Source organism: Aedes aegypti, chromosome 2 (assembly GCF_002204515.2).
Source record: "Aedes aegypti strain LVP_AGWG chromosome 2, AaegL5.0 Primary Assembly, whole genome shotgun sequence".
Lineage (NCBI taxonomy): Eukaryota > Metazoa > Arthropoda > Insecta > Diptera > Culicidae > Aedes > Aedes aegypti.
Window position 1 is genome coordinate 444,447,325 of NC_035108.1, and position 21,355 is coordinate 444,468,679.

General features: G+C 38.7%; 2 protein-coding genes across 5 annotated transcripts; both read right to left on the minus strand.

Moving 5' to 3' along the window:
- Nucleotides 1-5,652: 5,652 nt before the first annotated feature.
- LOC5565849 lies at nucleotides 5,653-8,402 on the minus strand. The gene is made up of 3 exons (XM_021839690.1): nucleotides 7,993-8,402; nucleotides 7,407-7,926; nucleotides 5,653-6,974 (listed from the first exon to the last, which is right to left on the minus strand). The coding sequence occupies exons 1-3, from the start codon at nucleotides 8,400-8,402 to the stop codon at nucleotides 5,679-5,681; spliced, it is 2,226 nt and encodes a 741-aa protein (XP_021695382.1). The 3' UTR covers nucleotides 5,653-5,678.
- A 3,043-nt stretch (nucleotides 8,403-11,445) lies between these two features.
- On the minus strand, nucleotides 11,446-20,935 carry LOC5565830 (malectin-A). 4 transcript variants are annotated; one of them, XM_001650159.2, is made up of 2 exons: nucleotides 20,453-20,935; nucleotides 11,446-13,217 (listed from the first exon to the last, which is right to left on the minus strand). In XM_001650159.2, the coding sequence occupies exon 2, from the start codon at nucleotides 13,155-13,157 to the stop codon at nucleotides 12,303-12,305; it is 855 nt and encodes a 284-aa protein (XP_001650209.1). In that variant the 5' UTR covers nucleotides 13,158-13,217; nucleotides 20,453-20,935; the 3' UTR covers nucleotides 11,446-12,302. The 4 variants fall into 4 exon arrangements, with proteins under 4 accessions (XP_001650209.1, XP_021703613.1, XP_021703612.1 ...); XM_021847921.1 differs by lacking the exon at nucleotides 20,453-20,935 and adding an exon at nucleotides 20,191-20,325; XM_021847920.1 differs by lacking the exon at nucleotides 20,453-20,935 and adding an exon at nucleotides 19,592-19,839.
- Nucleotides 20,936-21,355: the final 420 nt, after the last annotated feature.

Consider the following 21,355-nt stretch of genomic DNA (forward strand, 5'->3'; position numbering starts at 1 on the left):
CGATTGCCTTGAAGTCGTCCCATAGTTGTGAATCCATTGAGGTCAATTTCTAGGACAAAACTTGATTAAATGTTTAGAATGAAAATGTTGTAAATTGCCTTCATTGGATTTGTGGTAACTTTTGTGACCATAGGTTAAAGCCATGCTGAAGGTACTTTAATTCGGTTCCAAGTCGATCCAGGATCCTTGGCCATGAAGTATAAACGTGCTCATGTATCGTGTAAAAATAAGAATGCAAAATGGCCACTTTGGCAAAACAAACATTTGGTTAAAAACTATGAAAGAGCTTCTAGAACACTAAGCAAAGAGCTTGAGTTGTGGCGTAATGTCAAGAATATGAACGACGTTGTAACTGCTGCTCATTTTTGAGGTTGACAAATTTTTCATCAGAGATTATCCCTTCTTTATATTGAAGGCTGTTCTTCATAGTTATATTGTTGACAAAATTGTTGGAGTTGCTGCTTATGCTTTAATCAGAAAATTTTTCTTCTTTCATAATTAAACTGTTCTTTCGAGATATGCTTATTCAAAAATTAATGTCACTATTGCTCCTAACACTTCAATCATACATTTTCCTTTCTCTGAATCATAGGCTATTCTTTATACTTATACGGTCAATTTAAAGACTGTTAGAAAGGGACCTTCTTCCAATAATATGCTGTTTTGTGGATTCTTGCTGTTCTAATAGTTATCGGAATTGTAGATTTCAAGGTGCTCTCGGCATTGCCTTCATATGTGACTGATCAAAACTATTTACAAATCTCGCATACTCTGAGATAACGCCCTAAAAGCCATTGGTAGCTACGTGTGTAGCTCGTTGTTTCTGAGTAAAAGAAAGAATAAGCATTCAAACCAACATCACGGGCAGGTAGATAATGATCCTTTCTTCCCCATAGCGTTGTTAAATAGCATGAAAATCCATTCAAATGCTCAGAAACTACGAGCTACACACATGGTTACCAATGGCTTTTAAGGCGAGATCAGAAGTTATGCGAGAAATCATCGAAAATTGTTGGCTGCTTTCACCACATTAAATTGATGAGCAGACTTAGAGTGGGAATATAACGCTTTTCTTGGCGTCTACCAGAATATTATTGTTAAAAATGATGTCACCTATCATAACATAAATTTGTTAATTGACCTAAGATATTTGTCTTCAAGGTAATCATTTGCATTATAAGTACTAATTATTATAGGGAAGTTTTCCCTTCTTTAGAATTAACGCAATTATGTAAGAGAAATATACCAAAAAAAAATGTAATATACTCACCAAACTAAAAACCTCTAGAAATAAATAACACTTGCACATATGAATGGGTTCTTACAAAAATGGATTGAACTGGACTTCAGAATGATAACAATGACCATGAAAACAATCTTCTTCCATATCTTGTGATAATAGATTCATTGTCAATTTTCTTAACACCGGAAATAGTAATTAATAACCAACCAATTAACCCACCCCCTCTCAATGCTTTTTGTATGAATTTTCTCCATTTTTTATGAGCTGTTACATCTCAAGGACACCCACCCACCCCCATCAACGTTATGGAATTTGTAAATGGACTCAAACAGTTTTCGATATGCGAAGAATATTGAATGGCACACTCGCAAGTTATTTTATGCCAAACGTCCATTATGCCTAATGTATTTTATGCCTAACATCCATTATGCCTAATGTCTTTATGCCTAACGTCCATTATGCCTAACATATTTATGCCTAACGTCCTTATGCCTAACGTCTTTATGCCTAATGGGGTATACTCACTGGAGAAGTATCGCACAAGACCGACGAAGAACGACACTTCTCGGACGGGTGTTGCAACTGACGGTATCTGATCATAGCCATTCAACAGACGTTGTAGTATCTATGCACCAAGTATAGCTTTTTTCTTATTTCTAAGCTCTACAATACGCCCGGCAATGGCATGACGCTACGCTGTAGCTATCAAGGTACAAGGTGGGTATGTATTATATTATTACCATTTGTTTTATGGACAGTTGACTGAGAGGATAGTAACAAATGAACCTCAAACAGAGGTTGTTTTGAGTCTAAAAATGAATCGTTAAAAAAAGATAAGGTACCCCGGGGCAAGTGGAACATAAAAAAAATGATAAGTAGATGAAAAAACCGAATTTAGTACTATACCATTTAATTCTAGTACACGACACTGAAGACGGCCTTAACAGTTGAGGTCGAAATACGCGTATCTGTCAAAGGATACAAACTCTATGGTCTTATCCACTGGTGTACTAAGCCAGCTCGGTCGAAGAATTTTGACACTAGAGCGGGTCCAGATCACGTGGGGATCATACGGGAGCGTGCCCCGCTCAAGTGTCACAATTCTCAGACCGAGTAAATTTAGTACACCGGTGGATTAGACCATTGGAATTAAATGGTATGGTACTAAATTCGTTTTTTTTCATCTACTTATAGGTATTCTACTAAACTGCCGTGAATCGCAAGTCTGTAAAAATTAGGCATTGAGAAAATGAGAAAATGGCTTTGAAGTTTCCAAACTCGTTTTCCATACAAATATTCAAAAAATTCCAGAGGATTGGAGCATGTTCAAACCTTAATGAAACTTTCACAATTTGGTTTTCACAACGATATCTTTCCAAGAAAAATGTAAAGATGATCAAAGCACGGTTCATTTTTGTGTTACACGGTGCGGAAATATGTAATGGGACTGACATGCGGTTACTTTTAATAATGGGACAATTTGTCTTGCTGTTCATTTCCTATTTTTTCCGAACAAATCATATTATCTCATTAGTGCAGCTAGCTGAAAGAACATTTGATGATATGGTGAAAACTGAACTCAACTCAATTTTGACGAAAATGCAGATGGGACTGACTTGCGATTCACGGCAGTAAACAGCTCGAAGATTTATTATAAAAAAAATGATAGTTACACTACATTGTACAATATAATTCCAGCAGAGTAAAATTTTAAGAATATAACACCACATACACAACCTCATGATACCTTTCTTGTCACTAGCGTACCTTTGAATGTATAGAAATGATTGAAATTAGCTTGTTGGATAAATGTTTGAAATTGTTCAATAGGTCCCACTTACCCCGTTAAACGGGGCAAGTGGGACTCATGAAGCCATACTTAAATTTAATAAATATGTTTCATTTTTTTACATGAATTTATATGTTTTCTAAACAAAAGAGTCATGCAGACATTTTGTCACGCTCTGAGGGAGGTTACAGTCCAACCTCCATGAGTCCATATCTGAAGCGACCATCGACTCATGGAACAGAAATACTTTGGAAAGCTGTTTGAAGGGACCATAGTTATCATGAACTTGTGTTTCTAGTATAGTTACATGAGTCGATATCGAGTATGGAACATCGACTCGTGGAGGTTTCACTGTACGTACACATTTTCAAAGTTCCCAAAAAGTATGACAATAAAGAAGGATTTAAATAAAGACAATAAAGAAGAAATTTAAAAATGTTCAAGTCTTTTTTTTAACATGTTTAACAAACTTTGATTCCTCAAACTCAAGAATCCTTCATTCAATCATAAGCAATCATCAACAATTGCAACCAAGTTTTTTCATTCGAAGTCGAAGAAATCGGCATGATTTGCAGAATCTGCATAACTTGCAAATGGAATAAAATGATGGTTTGGACTATGTGACAAATTTAGGAAACGAGATGAGTGAACTATGATTTGTTTTCAAAAAAGTTTCATGTTGTAATTCAAAAGTACATTGATTTTGTGAATTCAATACAAATCATTATCGTTCATTAAGTCTGAACAAAAAAATCTGTCGCATCGGCTCAAGAAATACGAATCGGCTTTCTACGCAGCTTCTTGAGAAGTGATGTCGACTTCATTGGTAATTTTTCTTTAAGTTTAGCTCGTTTCGTAACTTCGCTTTTGCTGCACGGTCGACGTTTTTCTCTTCCTTCATTTGAATTGTATCGTTCTGCTCTTCACGTTTGATTTTCGGCAACTGTTTGATCTTGTCTTGCTCGTTTTTATCTTTAATTATGTTAACCACTTCTTTCGATGTGATTACCTCAGCACCCGTGCACATGACCTTTATGCCAATTTATTTTATGCCAAGCGGCTTTATGCAAATGGTTTTATATCAAATGACGTTCTCCCAAATCTTGCAAGGAAACTTAGAAAGATGAATCGCTTGACAAATCTGGAATCGCTGGATACCGAGAGAGAATCTTTTGGGGAAATTCTGAAGAAAACAAAGAATTGCTAAAAGTTCCCCTGGAATTATTTCCGAAGGATTCTGTAGATTAATCCTTATAGGAAACTGTAGCAAATTCCTGGAGGAATTATAGTAGATATTTTGAAGTAAAAATTTCTTCAAAATATCTACTATAATTAACATAATTGAGCTGAAACTATTTTTTCACTTTAAAAATCTTGATGGTCAATAAAGGCCACTGGAATTAGTTTCATTTAGAGATATACATTCTTATGAGAGTGGCCAGATTATGGTATATGGGAGTTTAAATTATAAGAGGAATAAATTATTTTTCTTATTTTTTTAAAGACACCGTCACGTTAATGCTTTCAGTGCACTATTTGCACTTTGGAGGAAGCACCACACTAGACAACGGACTAGCATGCAACGCCCAGTGGCACAGTCGACATACGTTCCTAACAAAAAGTTTTCCGGACTGAAGCAGGAATCGAACCCACACTCCTTGACTCGATGCGACTAAATGCTTGGTAACACTAATCGCACGGCCACGAAGCCCACATGCTGTTTATTTTCTGATCAATTTGACGATTGAATGAATGTGGCTCTGTCATGTGAATGTGGTTTACTGAACACGAAATGTTTCATGCTGATTGGCTATGTAAAACGGTGTATAATCCACTAAGGCGTTATGGCCAAAATCGGTTCTTCTAAACCCTATATAGAGTCTGTTTCATAACCTTGTCTGATATGATAGCAAGATGGAATAAGATGGGATTCTAGCGAAAAGAGAGCATGTAGCTCCATATCACTGGGTTCGAATAGCGGCCTACTAAATACCTAAATAGTACTAAATGTACTAAATGTACATGGTTGCAGTGACTCTCAAAAATGTAGAGAGCGAGTAATGGCGCTTAAGTCTAGGCTATGATAAGAGCCAGAACACTAGGAGGAAATTCCGGTGTTCCAACCCCTGGACCATCGGATAACTATGGAGTGCAAATAACCTTTCTTAGCAATACCACTCCCAACGATCATAACCCGGTCGAATCACTCGCTTATGGTGAATCCTAGACCATCATTCACTTACCCACCCACCCATCTACATCCTTGACATCTATGAGGGCGTCGATGAGTCGCTGGCCTCTCGCTAAGTAGATATCATATCATCATTATCCTTTCCTATCCCAGTAACGGAGAAGATGGGCGTGGCCGGCAATGGAAGTTCTCATGTCTTCTCAACTCTGAACTCTAATTGGATGGCTATTCATTCCAAAATAGCCCTCCATAAGCAATTGGAATAAGATCGAGAAAGCAAAAACTTGAAAGCTTTCAGTATGCAATCTACGAATTACTCCATTACTACGCAACGCAAAATGTACATGGTTGCATGGCCACTCAATGCAAATTTCGGATAAAATATACTGCCAAAAACAAACACAACATTTGTGTAGGTAATAACTTCATTACTTTATTCCTTAAAGATCATTCCTTCAAAATCTCACAACCTTTCCGCGGTACGATCCAACGATATACTTATCATAGGCAGGATGCTTCTCAACCACAAACCGCCAGTACAGCTTCTCTGCGCTGAAGGCTAGCAGTGAAACGCCGTAACCAATGGCCAGTGCTATGAAGGCAGCCGTTAGCTTTTGCAAGTCCATCGTAGCTTCTTGTGGGGGAATTTCGACGTTGGACTGGAACTCTTCAATGGCGTCGGCAAGCCATTTCTTCGTGAGCCCAGCTTCCACCAGGGCCCGAACATACTTGTCCACCTTTGGTTTCAGCGGTGAGTTTTTCTCCAGTCCAATCGATATCGGCATGTGGACGGCACATTCTTCCATGATGTGTAACGTTTCGCGAGCTTTAGCAGACTTTCGCGTTGCCCGAAGATGTTTCAACATGTACACGTTGTCATAATACGCAAAATGTCCTTCAACGACTCGTTCGACCGCGGCTTCCGCTTTGGGGGTATGCTCGAGCTTCTGCCCTATCTGCATGGACACTTGATCCGAAGCACTTTGAAAGAATAATTTGTTCTGTTCTCCCCAAGCTCCACAGCGGATGGGGCTATCGGCGAGATCTTTCAGCTTGTCGATGGTAACCCTAGCCACAGGATTGGCCAAAATTGCGGTTAATGAAGCCCGATAGGCAACCACCAGAAGTATGCAATAGATCCAATACCATCCAGTCAGGAGGCGCAAAGGCCAACCTTTTGGGAGTCGTGGCAGAGAAACTAGCAAAAGCATACTATACGTATAGATGATACATCCAGAGAAAGTATCAAATATGTCCCGGGGAGGCAGGGGATCTTTCCAAGGAAGAGCTTGTCTTTTGAATGGAATCATTTTGAGCATTTTCAGTTTGTTCATATTTGAGGTATCCGTCGATTTCTTCTTGAACTTCAACCATTTCCGGTTACCCAGTGCTCTCTTATAGCTATTCACCATACCACAAACTATCTTGAAATGAACTTTCCGATTGCGTTTTCTACTTCTTTTTGCAATCATATCCAAGTCGCTGCGATAGGATTGTTCGTGGCGTACGAACATGAGAAGCCTCGACAGGGCATAGAATACGGTTCCGATCGAAAACAGCGATGCCAGGACGCCAGCCCACATTCCTCCGGTGAAAGGCAGTATTAGCGTCGTCCAAGAATTGTCGGTCAGCGCTTCCGGAGTCAGGAACGTCAGACACTCGGTGTTGTACGGGATGCTCAGGTCCATGATTTCCAAGTGGTATTGCGTGTGGTGGAGATCAGCCAACGCAAAGTCAGCGTGGCCTTCATTCTGGAAAACATAGTTAAAACAATGAAGAAATTTGTGGCTCATCTTTGTATAAAAAATTGTTTCGCGCGACAAGATGCAGAATGGATTTTTATACAGCACAAGTTGTAATTGACAATCAGTATGCAATTCAAACGAGTTATGTTATGAATATGAAAAATGACGCGTAGTAACTTAAGATTATACTTTAACTCTGTGAGATATAGTAGTATATATATTCAAGTGTTAAAATGTAGTCTACTTTTGATTTACGAACTAAATAAATAAATATGGCCACAAATCGAGCTTTGTGGCGCGAAATTCAGTGTTATCTGTTTAGATGTTAATTATATAAGTAAATATTCTAAAATGCAATTTTCTGCCCATAAGCTTTGAAAAGTTATGATTCGGTAGATTCTACTCATTTCAATGGTAGTGATTCAATTCAATCCATACCATTTCTCCGAGTAATCCTGTAGCATTTTCGCCGTCTGTTACGGTACCCCACATGGCAACGGCTGCATCATCGCTTTCGTAGAAATCCATTTCAAATTTCATTGCTTCGGAAATCGCTTTGAGCAGCTCCACTTCCAACCCGTAGTACTTCAAATGCTCGTCCGTCTCATTGTGGGTGGTTCTGAATATCGCCGGTGTATGCTCCAGCACTACGACCTTCATCGATTGTCCGTCCAAGTTAGTGGTCTTATCCGAGAACAGTTTTCGGCCTTTTCGAAATTTTCCGTTGAACCAAAAATCGAGCCTTCGCGAAATAAACACTCCTCTCAAGGGGAACGGAAACGGAACGGTGCTTAGTTCGTAGTGGTGGCTTTCATGCCTTTTCTTGGCTTTGTCAATCACCAGCTGTCTGACGAAAACAACATTTACTATCCGTTTCCACAGAAAATGCAGGTCAGGCACGAACAGGCGATAGTCGTGGAGAATGATGAACTTTGCGCGAGTATTGATTATCCTTGTCCTAAATTCAACGAGAAGGAATAAATAGGACCTAGTTCAAGAAATTTTTGAACCTATTTACTCTCACCTATCCCCAAAGCGTAACAACCGCTCCATCTGGATCCCATTGGTCAGCAATATAACATAGGCCCCGCAACCGATTTTCCGAACTTCCTCGAGCATGCACCGGACACGTGTTCCGGGATCTAGCGTGTCTTCATAGTCCGGAATTTGAACTACGTAACGTGGAAAGGTTTCAATCTCGCGGAAGAGACGACCCGTTAACACAACCTGGTAGATATTATCCGTGATGAAGGCATAGCAATGGCCAGCCTTCATCTTGGCAACCAGATCGATCAAAAGGTGCCCGAAATCGGCGAGGTCATTATCGTCGTCAAAATTGGAACGATTAGTCGCTGGTTTGGATTCAACCAGCGTTGACAAGAAACTGCTTATCAGGAAAAACCTGACCATCCATCCTCTGGTAGATGTGTGCATCGCCGAACGTAAGGATAAACTGATAAGAGCATTTCGAATGCAGACAACGTGTTGCAGGAAATTGTTCTCCATGCAAATGAGTTATAAATTTTTAATTTTTACTCTGGTTCTGATTTCAACTGCCAGCAGCATGCGTTCATCAATGAACGAGCCAAACTTGAATCAACAAGTGTCTTTCCAAATGGAAGAAAAATGTACGTGTGGATGTGTTTTCTGATGTAAGATATCCAATTTTCAATGTTCTCAATACATACTACTTGTTCATTATAAATGATTTTTAAGGAGGTATTCCTTAGCCTTGTGGTAACATCCTTGACTACCCATGTAACCAGTAAGCACGATAAAGCGGCACGGTAACAGCATTATATGCGCATATAGGGTAATCATTTGATGCATGTCAGTTTTATATACGCATATAATGCTATTATAATGCCAGAAAAGGCGAAATAGCGTGCCATTATAGTGCCAAGATATAACCGTGCTTCTCTGCACCACTAATGCTGATATAAGACCACGTGAGAAACGTCAGTTGTTTTCGCCAGGTTTTTAGGGCGAATATTTTGTGCTTTCGCAGTACGCAGCCAGAGAGCTTTCGCGTATGCGGCCAAGCAACTGGTACACGAGGTAAATAAATGAATGAATGGAAACGGAAACCTCTAATAGTATGCAAAAAATGTAATAAAATGATACAGATAGTACTTCTCAGTATCAGACATATTCGTTTAGGTAGTTTTCATCCTTTTGAGGACTTGCAATTGCCACATTTTGATCCTCGTTTTATGATGATGAAATTCCTCATTTTGCGTCTCGAACCTGCGACACCCGTATTGTTGAGTTGTTGTCCTGCTCCTTTGCTCCTACGGCCACATAAGATGAATAGTATTGAAAAGAAAAGTGACCAATTTAAAGCATCACTTTTCCCCGTCATAAAATCTGCAATTGTAGTAGTGAGAAGATTTATGTTTGACTCCCTCTTACCACTATATGCAAACACAAAGCACGTGGTATATCTGTCAAAACACTGGATGGCATTTAAACATGCCCTGTATTCGAATATAAAGCCAATATAGTGCTTATTTAATGCCTGTATGCATCAGGCTTAGAAGCATTAATGATGCTGTAATAGGGTTTCTATGCAGCGGAAGTGCTGTTATAAGGTGTGTAAGCATTTGTGGTGCTATTATAATGCATGTACGCATCTATGATGCTGATTAAGGGCTTATTATTAGTGCTTATGGTTACTTGGGTATGGCAACTTTGGTAGAGATAGCTCTCAGTTAATAACTGTGGAAGTGCTAATTGAACACTAAGCTGATAAGCAAGCTATGTTCCAGTGAGGACGTAATACCAAGACGAAGAATATTTGATAAAAAGTATCTATGCAATATCGCAACATTTTGAAATTCTTGGTAAAGTTAATTGTCTTACAACTTGTTTCTTGTCGTTCCAACTACATTTCCATGTTCATAATTACCTCAAGTAATTTTAATTATTAACCGGTAAGAACACTATTACAACAGTTAATCTACGGGGTTATCGAACGGTATGTTAGTAAAAGCATGAAACGCCAAATCTTTAATTCCTTTGATTTATAACTGATCGGTGTTCAGACACACCGGACTAGATGATTTTTTGACCCTGTATAGATTAGTTAAGGAATCCAACAATTCTGATCTACCCTATGCAATTTTGATACAGATGTTTCACCAAATATATAAGTTCCAATCTAACGACAAATAAAGTTAAAAATGTTGCTATTCCGAATGCTTGAAATACGTTTTCCTGAAATGCTTGAATTGCACTTGGTTTTCAATGCCCCACAATTATGAATCAACGCTTCTAGGAATATGATTGACATTTTATTACCTGCGGACAGAATATGATTGCGACGCTGTATAGATTTAATGAAATCTCCGTGTAATGATAGAATCAGAATGGTTGTGAAAAGTAGCTTAATTAAGGGGCCTATTTTGTAAAGCGAGCAGATTCATGTGACTCGTCTGTATTCATTGTCGATCAAAGCAAGCATGCATATTTCAGATGTCACCCGTCGACTCCCATAGTAATCCAGTCACATAGAGTGACAACTGTCGAAAAACTCGAGTGAAAGAGCTGAGTCGAGCGAATTTTTCGGTCGACAGTGACTCCAGTCGAGTCATTTTGATCGACTCGACTTATAAAATAGACCCCTAAATACTAGGAAAATAAAAGATTATTTTACCTGGAAAAACATCGGGAATTTTCAGGTAGAAATGCTCGGAGAGCACTTGCAAGCAAGCGCTAAGAGGTTTTGAACAACGTGTGCTTATGACGATCTTAGGCGGAGTATGTTAGAACGCCGTATGGAGGAGAAGAATGAACCACGAGCTTGCGCTACTCTACGGTGAACCCCGTATCCAGAAAGTCACCAATGCTGGAAGGATACGATGGGCGGGGCACGTTGTGAGAATGCCGGACAACAATCTCGCAAATATGATGTTCACCTCGAATCCGGCCGGTACAATACGAAGAGGAGCGCAACGAGCTAGGTGGTTTGGCCAAGTGGAGCAGGATCTCGGAAGTGTAGGACGATTAAGAAACTGGAGTCAAGCAGCCATGGACGGGGTTTGTTTAACATTGTAGCGCAGATCATTTCTTGAAGAACGTATTGCCATCAAAAGTTAAGTAAAATAAGATAGAAATCAAGAGGCCACCTTGCCCAGCATGCTATCGCACTAAACGAAAAGCAACTACCTACCGATTGCTTTTGAGTGGCGAAGGAGATTGAGAATGATGCGATGCGAATATCGTGTCCACTGATCCATGCCATTCATATGTGCATCGTAGTGCGGCTCCTACCTTTCAATCATCTCATGTTTATCGAATTTTCTGCTCGTATAAACCAATGCACGCGTTCACTATTTGATATTTGACGGCACTGCTGTGTTATTTATGTGACCATTGAAATGAATTTGGCATCGGTCTTGCATTGGTCCATTCTTAATCAACACTCAAAAGCGTGTTGAAAGGATTGGAGTAGTCATCTTAGAGAAGCAAAACATAATTTTTGAGCACGTCTGTATCCACGTTGACATCTTTTCACATTTTCAACCGTCAAAACTTTATTATTCTTATCCATTTATCGATACATCGCTTCTGTACGTTGACAAACCCATTTCGAGTTTAACACAAAATGGAACCTGCATTTAACGCAAACAAATGACTGAAACTAAACTAATATCCCTTATGGTTGGTAAAGTGCATGTGCTATTTATTGTAAGTCTTTTCATTGCATGTAGTATCAATGCCCGTGATAACTTCAATCCCTAGAAGGTTAAAATTAAATAAGTACGATACGGAGCTGCACCATGAGTACCGGATTTATTTGCGCTTGTTTCGCCAAGCATCTATACTCAACTTTGAGCTCTCGGATTACATAAACGATTTTATTATAATCTCTAGTGGTTTTGAGCTAACGGAAAAATAATAGCCGCGCTTGGCTTTATTCAAAACGGGTTTGAATTGTGTTCAGAACACAATTTCGAAACAATTGTATAGTTGTTACTTATAGGTAATCGCTTTTCCGCTCTGAGCTATGTACAATTCAATATATCTATAGTTAGAACAAACACATAGTTCGGTGTCATTTCGTGAGTTTGAATATGTTTCCTGAATAATTTTCAAGCCTCGAAAAGACATTCAAAACATTCTTAGTCAGTAATATTGTACGTTAGCACACTGTCCTTACTTTTCCTTGTTGAGCTAATACAGCTGAGTCAGCACTCATTATGTTCTGAATTTTAAAACCTCTGTGCTTGCTAATTAAAAATATTTCAACAAACCTACCAGTTCTAGTATTCGACAACCCCGAATACCTGAACGTCTACTTATAAAACCAAGATGAGCTTGCTTGCAACAAAATCACAGTCGACATAAACAGAACAGCAATGGAATAAAAGCGCCAATTGCTATAAACACCGGCAACATCATGGACGATTCGTCAAGTGAGTAAGGATTGGGTTGTTTCGGTCCGCTGGTCTTCCGCTGTTTGGCCTTAGCTTCTGTTTGCACATCCCCATCCCCTGTGGTGGTTGCTTCGTTCAGGATCGTATCTGCATGGAGCTCTTGTGAGGCTTGTTGCTCACTAACCAACGAAGCCAAACGAGGCAACGTTGCCTCGTCGTAACCCTTGATCAGGACGATGGCGTTGATCTTCGGGTTGTCCTTGTAGCCTTTGAGGAACTCCAATTTCACTTTTCCTCCCCGGATTTCGGAGTCTTCTTCTTTGAAGTATAACCGACCACGAGAAACAGTGAAATACACATACTCATCGTGGGCCGTTCCCTTTCCAACCAGCGAGAATATGTCCAAATCTGTGATGACCATGTGTCGACTGTTGAGTAGCACGTCGAACACCTTCATATTGGGTGCGTTGAAGTACACTTCACAGAACTTCAGTATCAACACATACTCCCCATCTCCGGCAATTGGTAACTCATACCCGAACGAATCGTGATGGTACCTCTCGGTTTGATATAGTAACTCATCGTTTGGCTTGACGCGATTGATCATGAGCAACTGCTTTCCGTAGTCCGATTCCGTTCCAGTCTTTCCCATCAGAGGATCTCGAGCGTATTTGATTCCGTTGGAGTCAACGTGTGCTTCGCCCCCCGCGTTGATAGCGTAGATTACATTGTGTTGAACGGCGTTCGTAAATGATTGGATGAGCAGGACGATTCCCAGCAGCAGGGATACCAGGTGATATGGGAGTGGCATCTTCTCGACTGTTCTACGATTTACGGGGTTTGGCCTTTACCGTGATGTTGGAATATGATCCTGTAATATGGAAATAGACGGATATTAATAGAAAGAAATTATTTATTTGAAAATACATATAAATAAAAGGTGTTCAGTAAAAAATGAGAATGATTTCAATACCTTTCTGTAGATAAAGTAAAGAGTGTAAATTGTTTTCTCTCCAAATGAATTGCTCTCTGGACTTCCCAAGAAAGGGTGGCATGTTTTTTATTCGCTCGAGTGCTGGCAGCTCAATCGAAGATGGCGTCGAAACAGCAAGCACTCCGCGAGCGTGTTGCACGGTTTTACAAACGCATGGTCATCGTGGAAAAAAAGTTTACGGTAAATCACTTTCGAGACGAAAACGTGCTCGTGAGTACAGTTTACCGGATCCTGGCATCAATGAGCGTAGTGCAGAAGGCCGGTAGCGGACGTCCGGCAAAGAAAATGACGAAGAAGAAGAAGAAAGCATTTTTTTTTCTATCTTTATTAACGAGATTTTTAGCCCTGGGCTAGTTCATCTCGGGAAGAAAGCATTGAACAAGCCGTGCGACAACAAGGATGGAACGCATTGGAGTGACGTCGGATGGAAAGTACACGGAAAAAAATTCTGTGGTAAAAATTACTATTTTAGCTGACTACGCCCATTCTTAAAACTACCATGGAAATTCAGACCAATTTACTATGTTTACGGTACACCCCACCGCATAACTGATACATTTGACAGAAATAATTTACAACAATCTGATTCCTACTACAGACATGGTAAAATCAATCGCATTTCTGGTTTGCTGGAAATTGCCGGAGAGAGCGCATAAGTTAACCCCCTAAAATGGTAGTTTTTACCGCACATTTTTTTTTGCGTGTACGTATTTTGGCAGTAGAAGCATTAACCTAAGAATGCTAATGTCGCTACTGTTCGTGTTACCAACATCTAGTTTGCTACGCGCTGACAGCCTGAGTACACTGAACGAAAGTTCCAGACTTATTTTGAATGATTCATAATTCACTTGGTTGCAAATCTCCATATTCATCATTTTGAATGATTCTGATGGTGTATGATGCATCCACCGTCTTTTCAACGAAAATCATCCTGTTCTTTGAAGACTTTCAGTATACATCCCTATGATAATAAGTAGGTTAATGAATTGTTATAGCTGAAATGAATAACATCCAACTTATGGATGATTTTATTTTCTTGTATGTCCCAATTCGAAAATCATTCAATTATTGTTCAAAACATCATACGGTAAGCAAATGATGCATGATAGCAAATCATCCTTGTCAAACGTAGTAAAAACATGGCGGTATCAGCGTGGCTGGTTCGACACCTCTGCGTGAATATTACAGGTAATTGCTTGTTATGATAAAATTATCTAGAATTATATTTGCTTATTTGCTTCCAGCTTTCGTAAGGATCGAATTTATCCAGACATGTTTATGTGGATCATCGGTTTTATGGAGTTTGGGAGTGGCATATGTTCAAGCAGGAAGTTCTATTTGACTACATAATACTAAAAAAAAATTATTGAAGTATCTGATTTGATCTGGATCTGAAAATATAAATAAAACTAAACAATCGTACAGGGAACCACCACAATTAGTAATTATTTATTTCAGATTTGTGTTCTTTAATATTAATAATCATACAGAAGGGTTTGTTTACATTCGCGTATGATAATCATTCAATTTAACGTATCTTCTAAAGGGCTAAAAATCCTTCCAAGATTGTATGATTTTCATCCATTGATATTTGTAAACAGATGATTTCAACAAAGATGAAAATCATCCTAAAAGTGTCTGAAAATAGGTATGGGGCTCGGATGAGGCAAAAATCATTCAATTCAAGGCGGGGGATTTTGTTCAGTGTACCGGGCCTAAAAGTGTCAAATAAATTTTGAAAACAAAAATAGATCATCCTCTACGACATGGCATTGAACAAACAGTGAAAACCCATATTATGGGTTCGACCAAAATAATAGAAATATTAATCAATTTTGTGAGAACAGCACCACTAGCGTAATAGAATACTTCTAATATTTCTATTATTTTGGTCGAACGCGTTTTCGAATTACACCAAGAAGACACTTGAGTATCTTGAGTAGAAAAATATACCGTACGTGCCGAAAGAAAGTGCCCTAGTGTACACAAATAATTAGTGGGCCAAGGATACGAAGCAGGGCCTGTCTTAGCCGTGTGGTTAGAGTCCGCGGCTACAAAGCACAGCCATGCTGAAGGTGTCTGGGTTCGATTCCCGGTTGGTCCACGATCTTTTTGTAATGGAAATTTCCTTGACTTCCCTGGGCATAGAGTATAATCGTACCTGCCACACGGTATACATATTTAGATTTTTTTCTCGTTGTTTGGTAAATTTTCTTACCGGAAACGTACTGTAAATAAATATTTAACTGAGGTTTCGGTATTACCAACGAGATTTACCGAACAACCTTGAAGAAATAAAAAAAATCAAAACAATACTACTCCGCTTTTACCGATACAGTCGTTTTTTCACCGAAAAAACTGTAAATCGTTTTGATTCGCCGAAGACTGTAATTTTTTATCGTACTTCAGTTCATAGTGCTCAATGCTTTACCGAACGAATCTGAAATTTCTGAGGCCGCCATATTTGTTTCTAAGTGCTAATCATCAAGATTATATTACATCTTTTTTTCCAAAAACTACAGCAACGGGATGAATTACTAGTACGTCTTTTCTGTAAGTATGACCTGAGGGTTTCTACCGTAAGACTTATTTTTAAGATGGTATAACATGTTTTCTTTGTAGTATACAACTGAAAATGTACGTTCCGGATTGCAGCATCGCATTAACGAGCATGACCACCCATGACGGAAACGGTGGTGGTTTTCTTCATAAGGGGTGAACTTTTTTACTAATTATCCCTATAAGATTTTATTTTTTATATTACCTTCCTTTATAGAATTAACAACGACAATTGAAGAGCAACTCGGAAGTCGAGAATGGCAAAAAAAAAAAAAATGAAATACTGAATGTGGTCTGCCTTTGAATTTACAAGCAATGAAATCTGTAATTTCTATGGTTCATTTTTTTTTTTCTAGCAAAATAATAGTATATGTATTAGAGTGATGCAAATTTTGAAATTTTAGCTCCCCTATGCTTAAACGATTTCAATTATGGTAAATAGCATCCTCCAAAAGTTTGAAGAGATTCGGAAAAAAATTGACTGTGCACACGCCATTTGAAGTTTATATGGAGATTACTATGGAAAACGCCAATATTTTGTGTTCAGCCCTCTATCTCTTCGTCATAATATTTTATGGAAAAGTGAACAAATTCTTCTAATGTGAAATCCTCCTAGCTACAACTTTGCCGAAGAACGCTTTTTGATTGGACGTCAGAATAAATTGTTATTCATCATCATAAAGTGGGTTTGCATTTTACATGCTTAACCAACTGCTCGGCAGGCAACAGTGGTGCTCCTGTCGGGAAGAATAGATCAAAGTAATCCAGGCTACTATGTTCTACAGCAAAAAAACAGTGTTGCTCTGAAAGTAATTGAATGATCATCTAAGCGTGGTTTGAACTTTGGAATCAAGAATAACAAATTATACAGACATCCAATCAAAATGTGGTCTTCGGCAAAGTTGTAGCTGTGAAGTTTTCACATGAGATGAGGGTGTTCACTTTTCCATAGATTATAATGACGAGCAGTTAGAGGACTGAACACAAAAAGTTTGCCTTTTCCATAGTAATTTCCATATAAATTATAAATAGCATGTGCACAACCAAATTTCTTCCGAATCACTTCAAATTTTGGGAGGATCATTTTCATGATAATTGGCATCGTTTAAGCATAGGGGAGCAAAAACTTCAAAATTTGCATCAGTCTAATATGTGTACAGTGTATTTTCAAGAATAAAACTCATAATAATTTGGCATACAGTGACGCGTCATTTGAGCTAAATGGCTTTTAATCATAATTTTCGTTACATTGATATTTGGAATGAACGCATAATTATTGTTGCCGAACATGGTCGAAATAATTGACTGAAATCCCATTTACCACGTTTATTCAATGAATTCTTTGTACAAAGGGGAAATCTGCAATCAGACACTTGAGAAGGTAACTCAGAGGGGGATGCCGCACCACCAACGACTAACTAAACCAGCCCATGTACTGTAGGTGAGCAATTCTTGCTGAATTGCTCAAGTGGCGTTCAAAATACACATAATGTCCTTGTCCTCAAACCCTTCCTTCCCGGAACAACTTATACCAAAAAGCTGAGGAAGTGCCCAAACCGACATGGAGATAGATGTAGGTACATGATTAATCGAATAAATCTCATAAGTCTCTTATTATCAACTGAAACTATTTTTATTGATTCCAACAATTGTATCACTTTCTATAATTATCATTTAATTTTTGTTTCCGAGTGGGAGGTGAAAGAGAGACCCTAAAAAGATTAATAAAAATAAGAACGAGAACGAATTTTGAAAAGTATTGTTCACTAACCTTAGTTGTGATTGATGAGTTCCATTTTAGTTGAACATTTGCCGGTTTGTCATTCACTACCAATTGATTGTCAAATGTATGGACTTTTGTCAAGTAAATCAAATTCGTGGATTGCTGAGTTCAAGATGACTCATCTGAGCAAAAGATATTGACAAAAAATCGATCACAGAGCTCTAAGATGATCTGTCACAATTTGATCCATATCATGCTCAGAAGATCGAAAGATGGGATGAAATGCAATGCCTGGTAAACAGCCAAAATTGGCGTTCAATGTCCCACCTGAGCCTGCTGGTGATGTTTAATTTCCTGCCTCCATTTACACAAAGCAGCAGAATTAGTAAAATAAATCGATTTGTTGCATTTGATTTCAATATGGACTTCATTGTTTTTATTTTTTCGGTGATCCGATTATGCCTGCTGTTACGAACAATGCGTTCGGTAATTTATTTAACATTTTGTTCGGTAATAGTTAACGAACATACTGTAATTTTTTGTCAGCTGTGTGTCGATTGAAATTACAGATTGTTCAGTAATTCTTAACTTTACCGAAAGCATAACCGAGCGCTCAGCGGTTTATATTTCGGTAAAAAAATTACCGGAGTCGGTGATATTTTCTAAGTGTGTACGAATGCGAAAATGGCAACTTTGGCAATGAAAGCTCTCAGGTTATAACTGTGGAAGTGCTCATAAGAACACTAAGCTGAGAAGCAGGCTCTGTACCAGTGAGGACGTAATGCCAATAAGAAGAAGAGCATTCAGCGCTCTTGTGAGAGCACCACGACTAAGTTACGTTGTACGGCTGATCAGGGTCACTTCTACAATATTCATTGTCGTTTTTTGTAGAATAAATGTAGAACGATTATTAATGTTTATATGATTTTTGTGCAATTTTTGGTTGGCAAAATGTGTTAAGAACTGCTGTAAGAATAGGATTGACACTATTAATATACTAGCAAACTTTGTCTTGTCATCAAGTAGGCTGTTGAAAACCACCATGAAATCCTCTACTAATTTGCAGATTAGTTTTCCGACTATTCCGGAAACTTTACTAAACTTTTTTCCCGCACGAAAACGTCGGAGTCCTGGGCGAATACGATAGTGACTGCATTATACAAATCCGTAGATCTGTTCTCAAGCCAACCTGCGACACAAACACGTCGCCCCCTTTTTGGCGTAATATCTAAAGACTCTGTTAGTATTCCCAAAGCAAAAAAAGTTGAATTTAGGAATCTTTTACACTACCTGGATGAGAAATCCGAAATATTTCCTGGAAAAAATCAGAAACAATTGCAAGTGTAATTCTGGGGACTCGATATTTCCATAAGTCGATGATCAATTCAAATATCGACTCATGGTGGTTGGACTGTAGTTCAGTTGATCCTTCGGTAGAATTGTGGGAAACTCCACAATTATATTTTTTGGAAAGAAATTCTACGAGATTTCTGCATAGGCTTCCAGTAAAAAAGTTTTGCATGATCATACATCATGGGATGGTTAACAAATGTTGTTCAAGTATTCAAACGTTTGATTATCAAATGCGATGTCTTACGAAGGGCATTTAGAAAGTTTGGTGACATGAGTTGATATCTGAAGGGACCATCGACTCATGGAAATATCGACTCATGGAACAGAATTGCTTTGTGAAGTTGATCATCACAAGTAACCATGAAATTTTGTTTCTAATGTGGTCTCATGAGTCGATATCGAGACATGGAACCTCGACGCATGGAGGTTTTACTGTAGTATGAAATTTTTAATATCATTCAAACCCAATGAAATTCATCTGCTTAAAAAAGTAAGATGACCAAAAATATCCCGTATTATTTTTTTTATTTGAGGGACTTAATCACACTCTTTAAGCGTTTAAGCAGAGACTTAACGAATAAACCCAATATTATGAAATAATTTTCTCAAAGCCTACTTTTACAGATGGTGCTGACTTCCTATTCACGGATGTATAGTGGCAATGTATTGGATTAATCAATTTCTAATCAACTCTGACAGTTTGTTTCTATTTAAGATACACAATGGACTTATCCACGGTCTTCTTTTATCCTCGACTTTCTTTTTCTTTTCTGCTCTAAATGCGGGCAATGTTTACATTAAATGACATCCAGACCAACATCCGGACAACGAATGTTCAGCGAATGAACACGAAGTGGATGAATGTACAACGAAATCGTTCATTTTTTGTAAACACGGCCCGCAGTAAAGGTTTTCTTCTCGCTGGAAGTTGCAGTGTGACGTCATCGTAGATTAGTTCATTGACACAATTACTATACATTTTGTTCCAATTCTGACCATGAACAAGCAATATTAGGTTCCGATTTTCTGCTTAGCGGACATCCCCCATTGTAATTATACAATGTATAGCACACGAAATGTAAGCCGGTGCGTGCATTTCACCTGTGCATGACTATTGGACAGGGATAACATCTATAATGCCGGTTTATAAACCGGTTTCCGTCGCTCATTAAAAGCTAATAAACTTTAAGCTACGATACCAATGCATACACATACAGGTTGCCTAAACTGTTGTCATCCGTTGACGACGCGATAAGTGTCACACGTTCCATATTCTTTGCATTAGAAAAACACATTTTTCTGGTTGCCTAAACGAAAATCAATAGTATTTTCGCATTCTGGTCCTATACTACATGTTGCCCATTACTGTAACTAACTACCGTCCAAAATTTCTCTCATTCCGCTAAGCGTATGCTAAGCGCACCACCACACTTTCAACACACGAAAAATAATGCATTCATAAGTGGAAGGGACCTACCTGCAGCTTGCAGTGATTTTTCTGACTTAAAATCCCTACGCCCGTCGAGGAGCTTGTTCCTGGCGATGGTGCCCTAAAGCTGTGATTCCCTTCGAACTCAAAATTCTTATCCAGCAATTGCGTTCACGTCAAATCACAGTATCCCACTGTCGGGAACATTACGTGGCATGCTTATTGATTTATTATCTTTTCATCGCGAGCAGTGGAATTTGATACCAAATCACCTCCGAAAAGCAGGCCTTGGCTGCGGTGATGAATGGAACCCAACTATGAATTCGGCTCAGACATATGGTATCCTGGTGGAGCCAAGCTTTCCTTCAGTCGGGTTGTCTTAAGGTTTGTGTCGTCGCGACACTTCGAATATGTGAAGTTTTTATCAAAACTGGCAGAAAATAAAGTTTCGTGTTATAGTTTGCAGCTGTATATCAACCAACCACCCTACACCGTCCACCAGTACAACAATACTACCTTTTCAGCGCAGAGGCCAAACACATGCGGTACTTATGCTTCCTTCGGCACTCTCCGCACTTGTATATGTATATCACGCATGTACCAAATGAACCAACTTATACTAATGTGATTTTGAATGAATTTCAAATTTGTCTGACATTTCAAGTAAAACAACTGTCAATAGGCCAGGGGAAGTGGTTCACCTAGAGTGAATTTCTGTCAAAGAAAAAGTAGATTTTGTATGAGATTTGACAGAAAAATGAATGACAAGTTCATCCACTTCTCCTGGCCTATGGGACTCAAATCGGTGAGGATGAATCCTCGCTTTTGCGGCACTCAAATTAGAAAATTTGAAAGATGTAAATATTTCACATACAAGCGCACGTTGCAGTCTTAAGGGCTGCAACAGGGTAACGGATAAAATTGATAATCTGTTTTACGATTCTTTCACCA

What these genes read in the sequence shown, in the direction of transcription:
- LOC5565849 (XM_021839690.1), bottom strand. Translation starts at nt 8,402, where the DNA reads ATGCACACATCTACCAGAGGATGGATGGTCAGGTTTTTCCTGATAAGC. An exon ending in TTGTTACGCTTTGGGGATAG is followed by an intron (nt 7,927 to 7,992) that starts GTGAGAGTAAAT and finishes CGTTGAATTTAG; the next exon opens with GACAAGGATAATCAATACTC. An exon ending in CAGGATTACTCGGAGAAATG is followed by an intron (nt 6,975 to 7,406) that starts GTATGGATTGAA and finishes TATGTTTTCCAG; the next exon opens with AATGAAGGCCACGCTGACTT.
- LOC5565830 (XM_001650159.2), bottom strand. Translation starts at nt 13,157, where the DNA reads ATGCCACTCCCATATCACCTGGTATCCCTGCTGCTGGGAATCGTCCTG.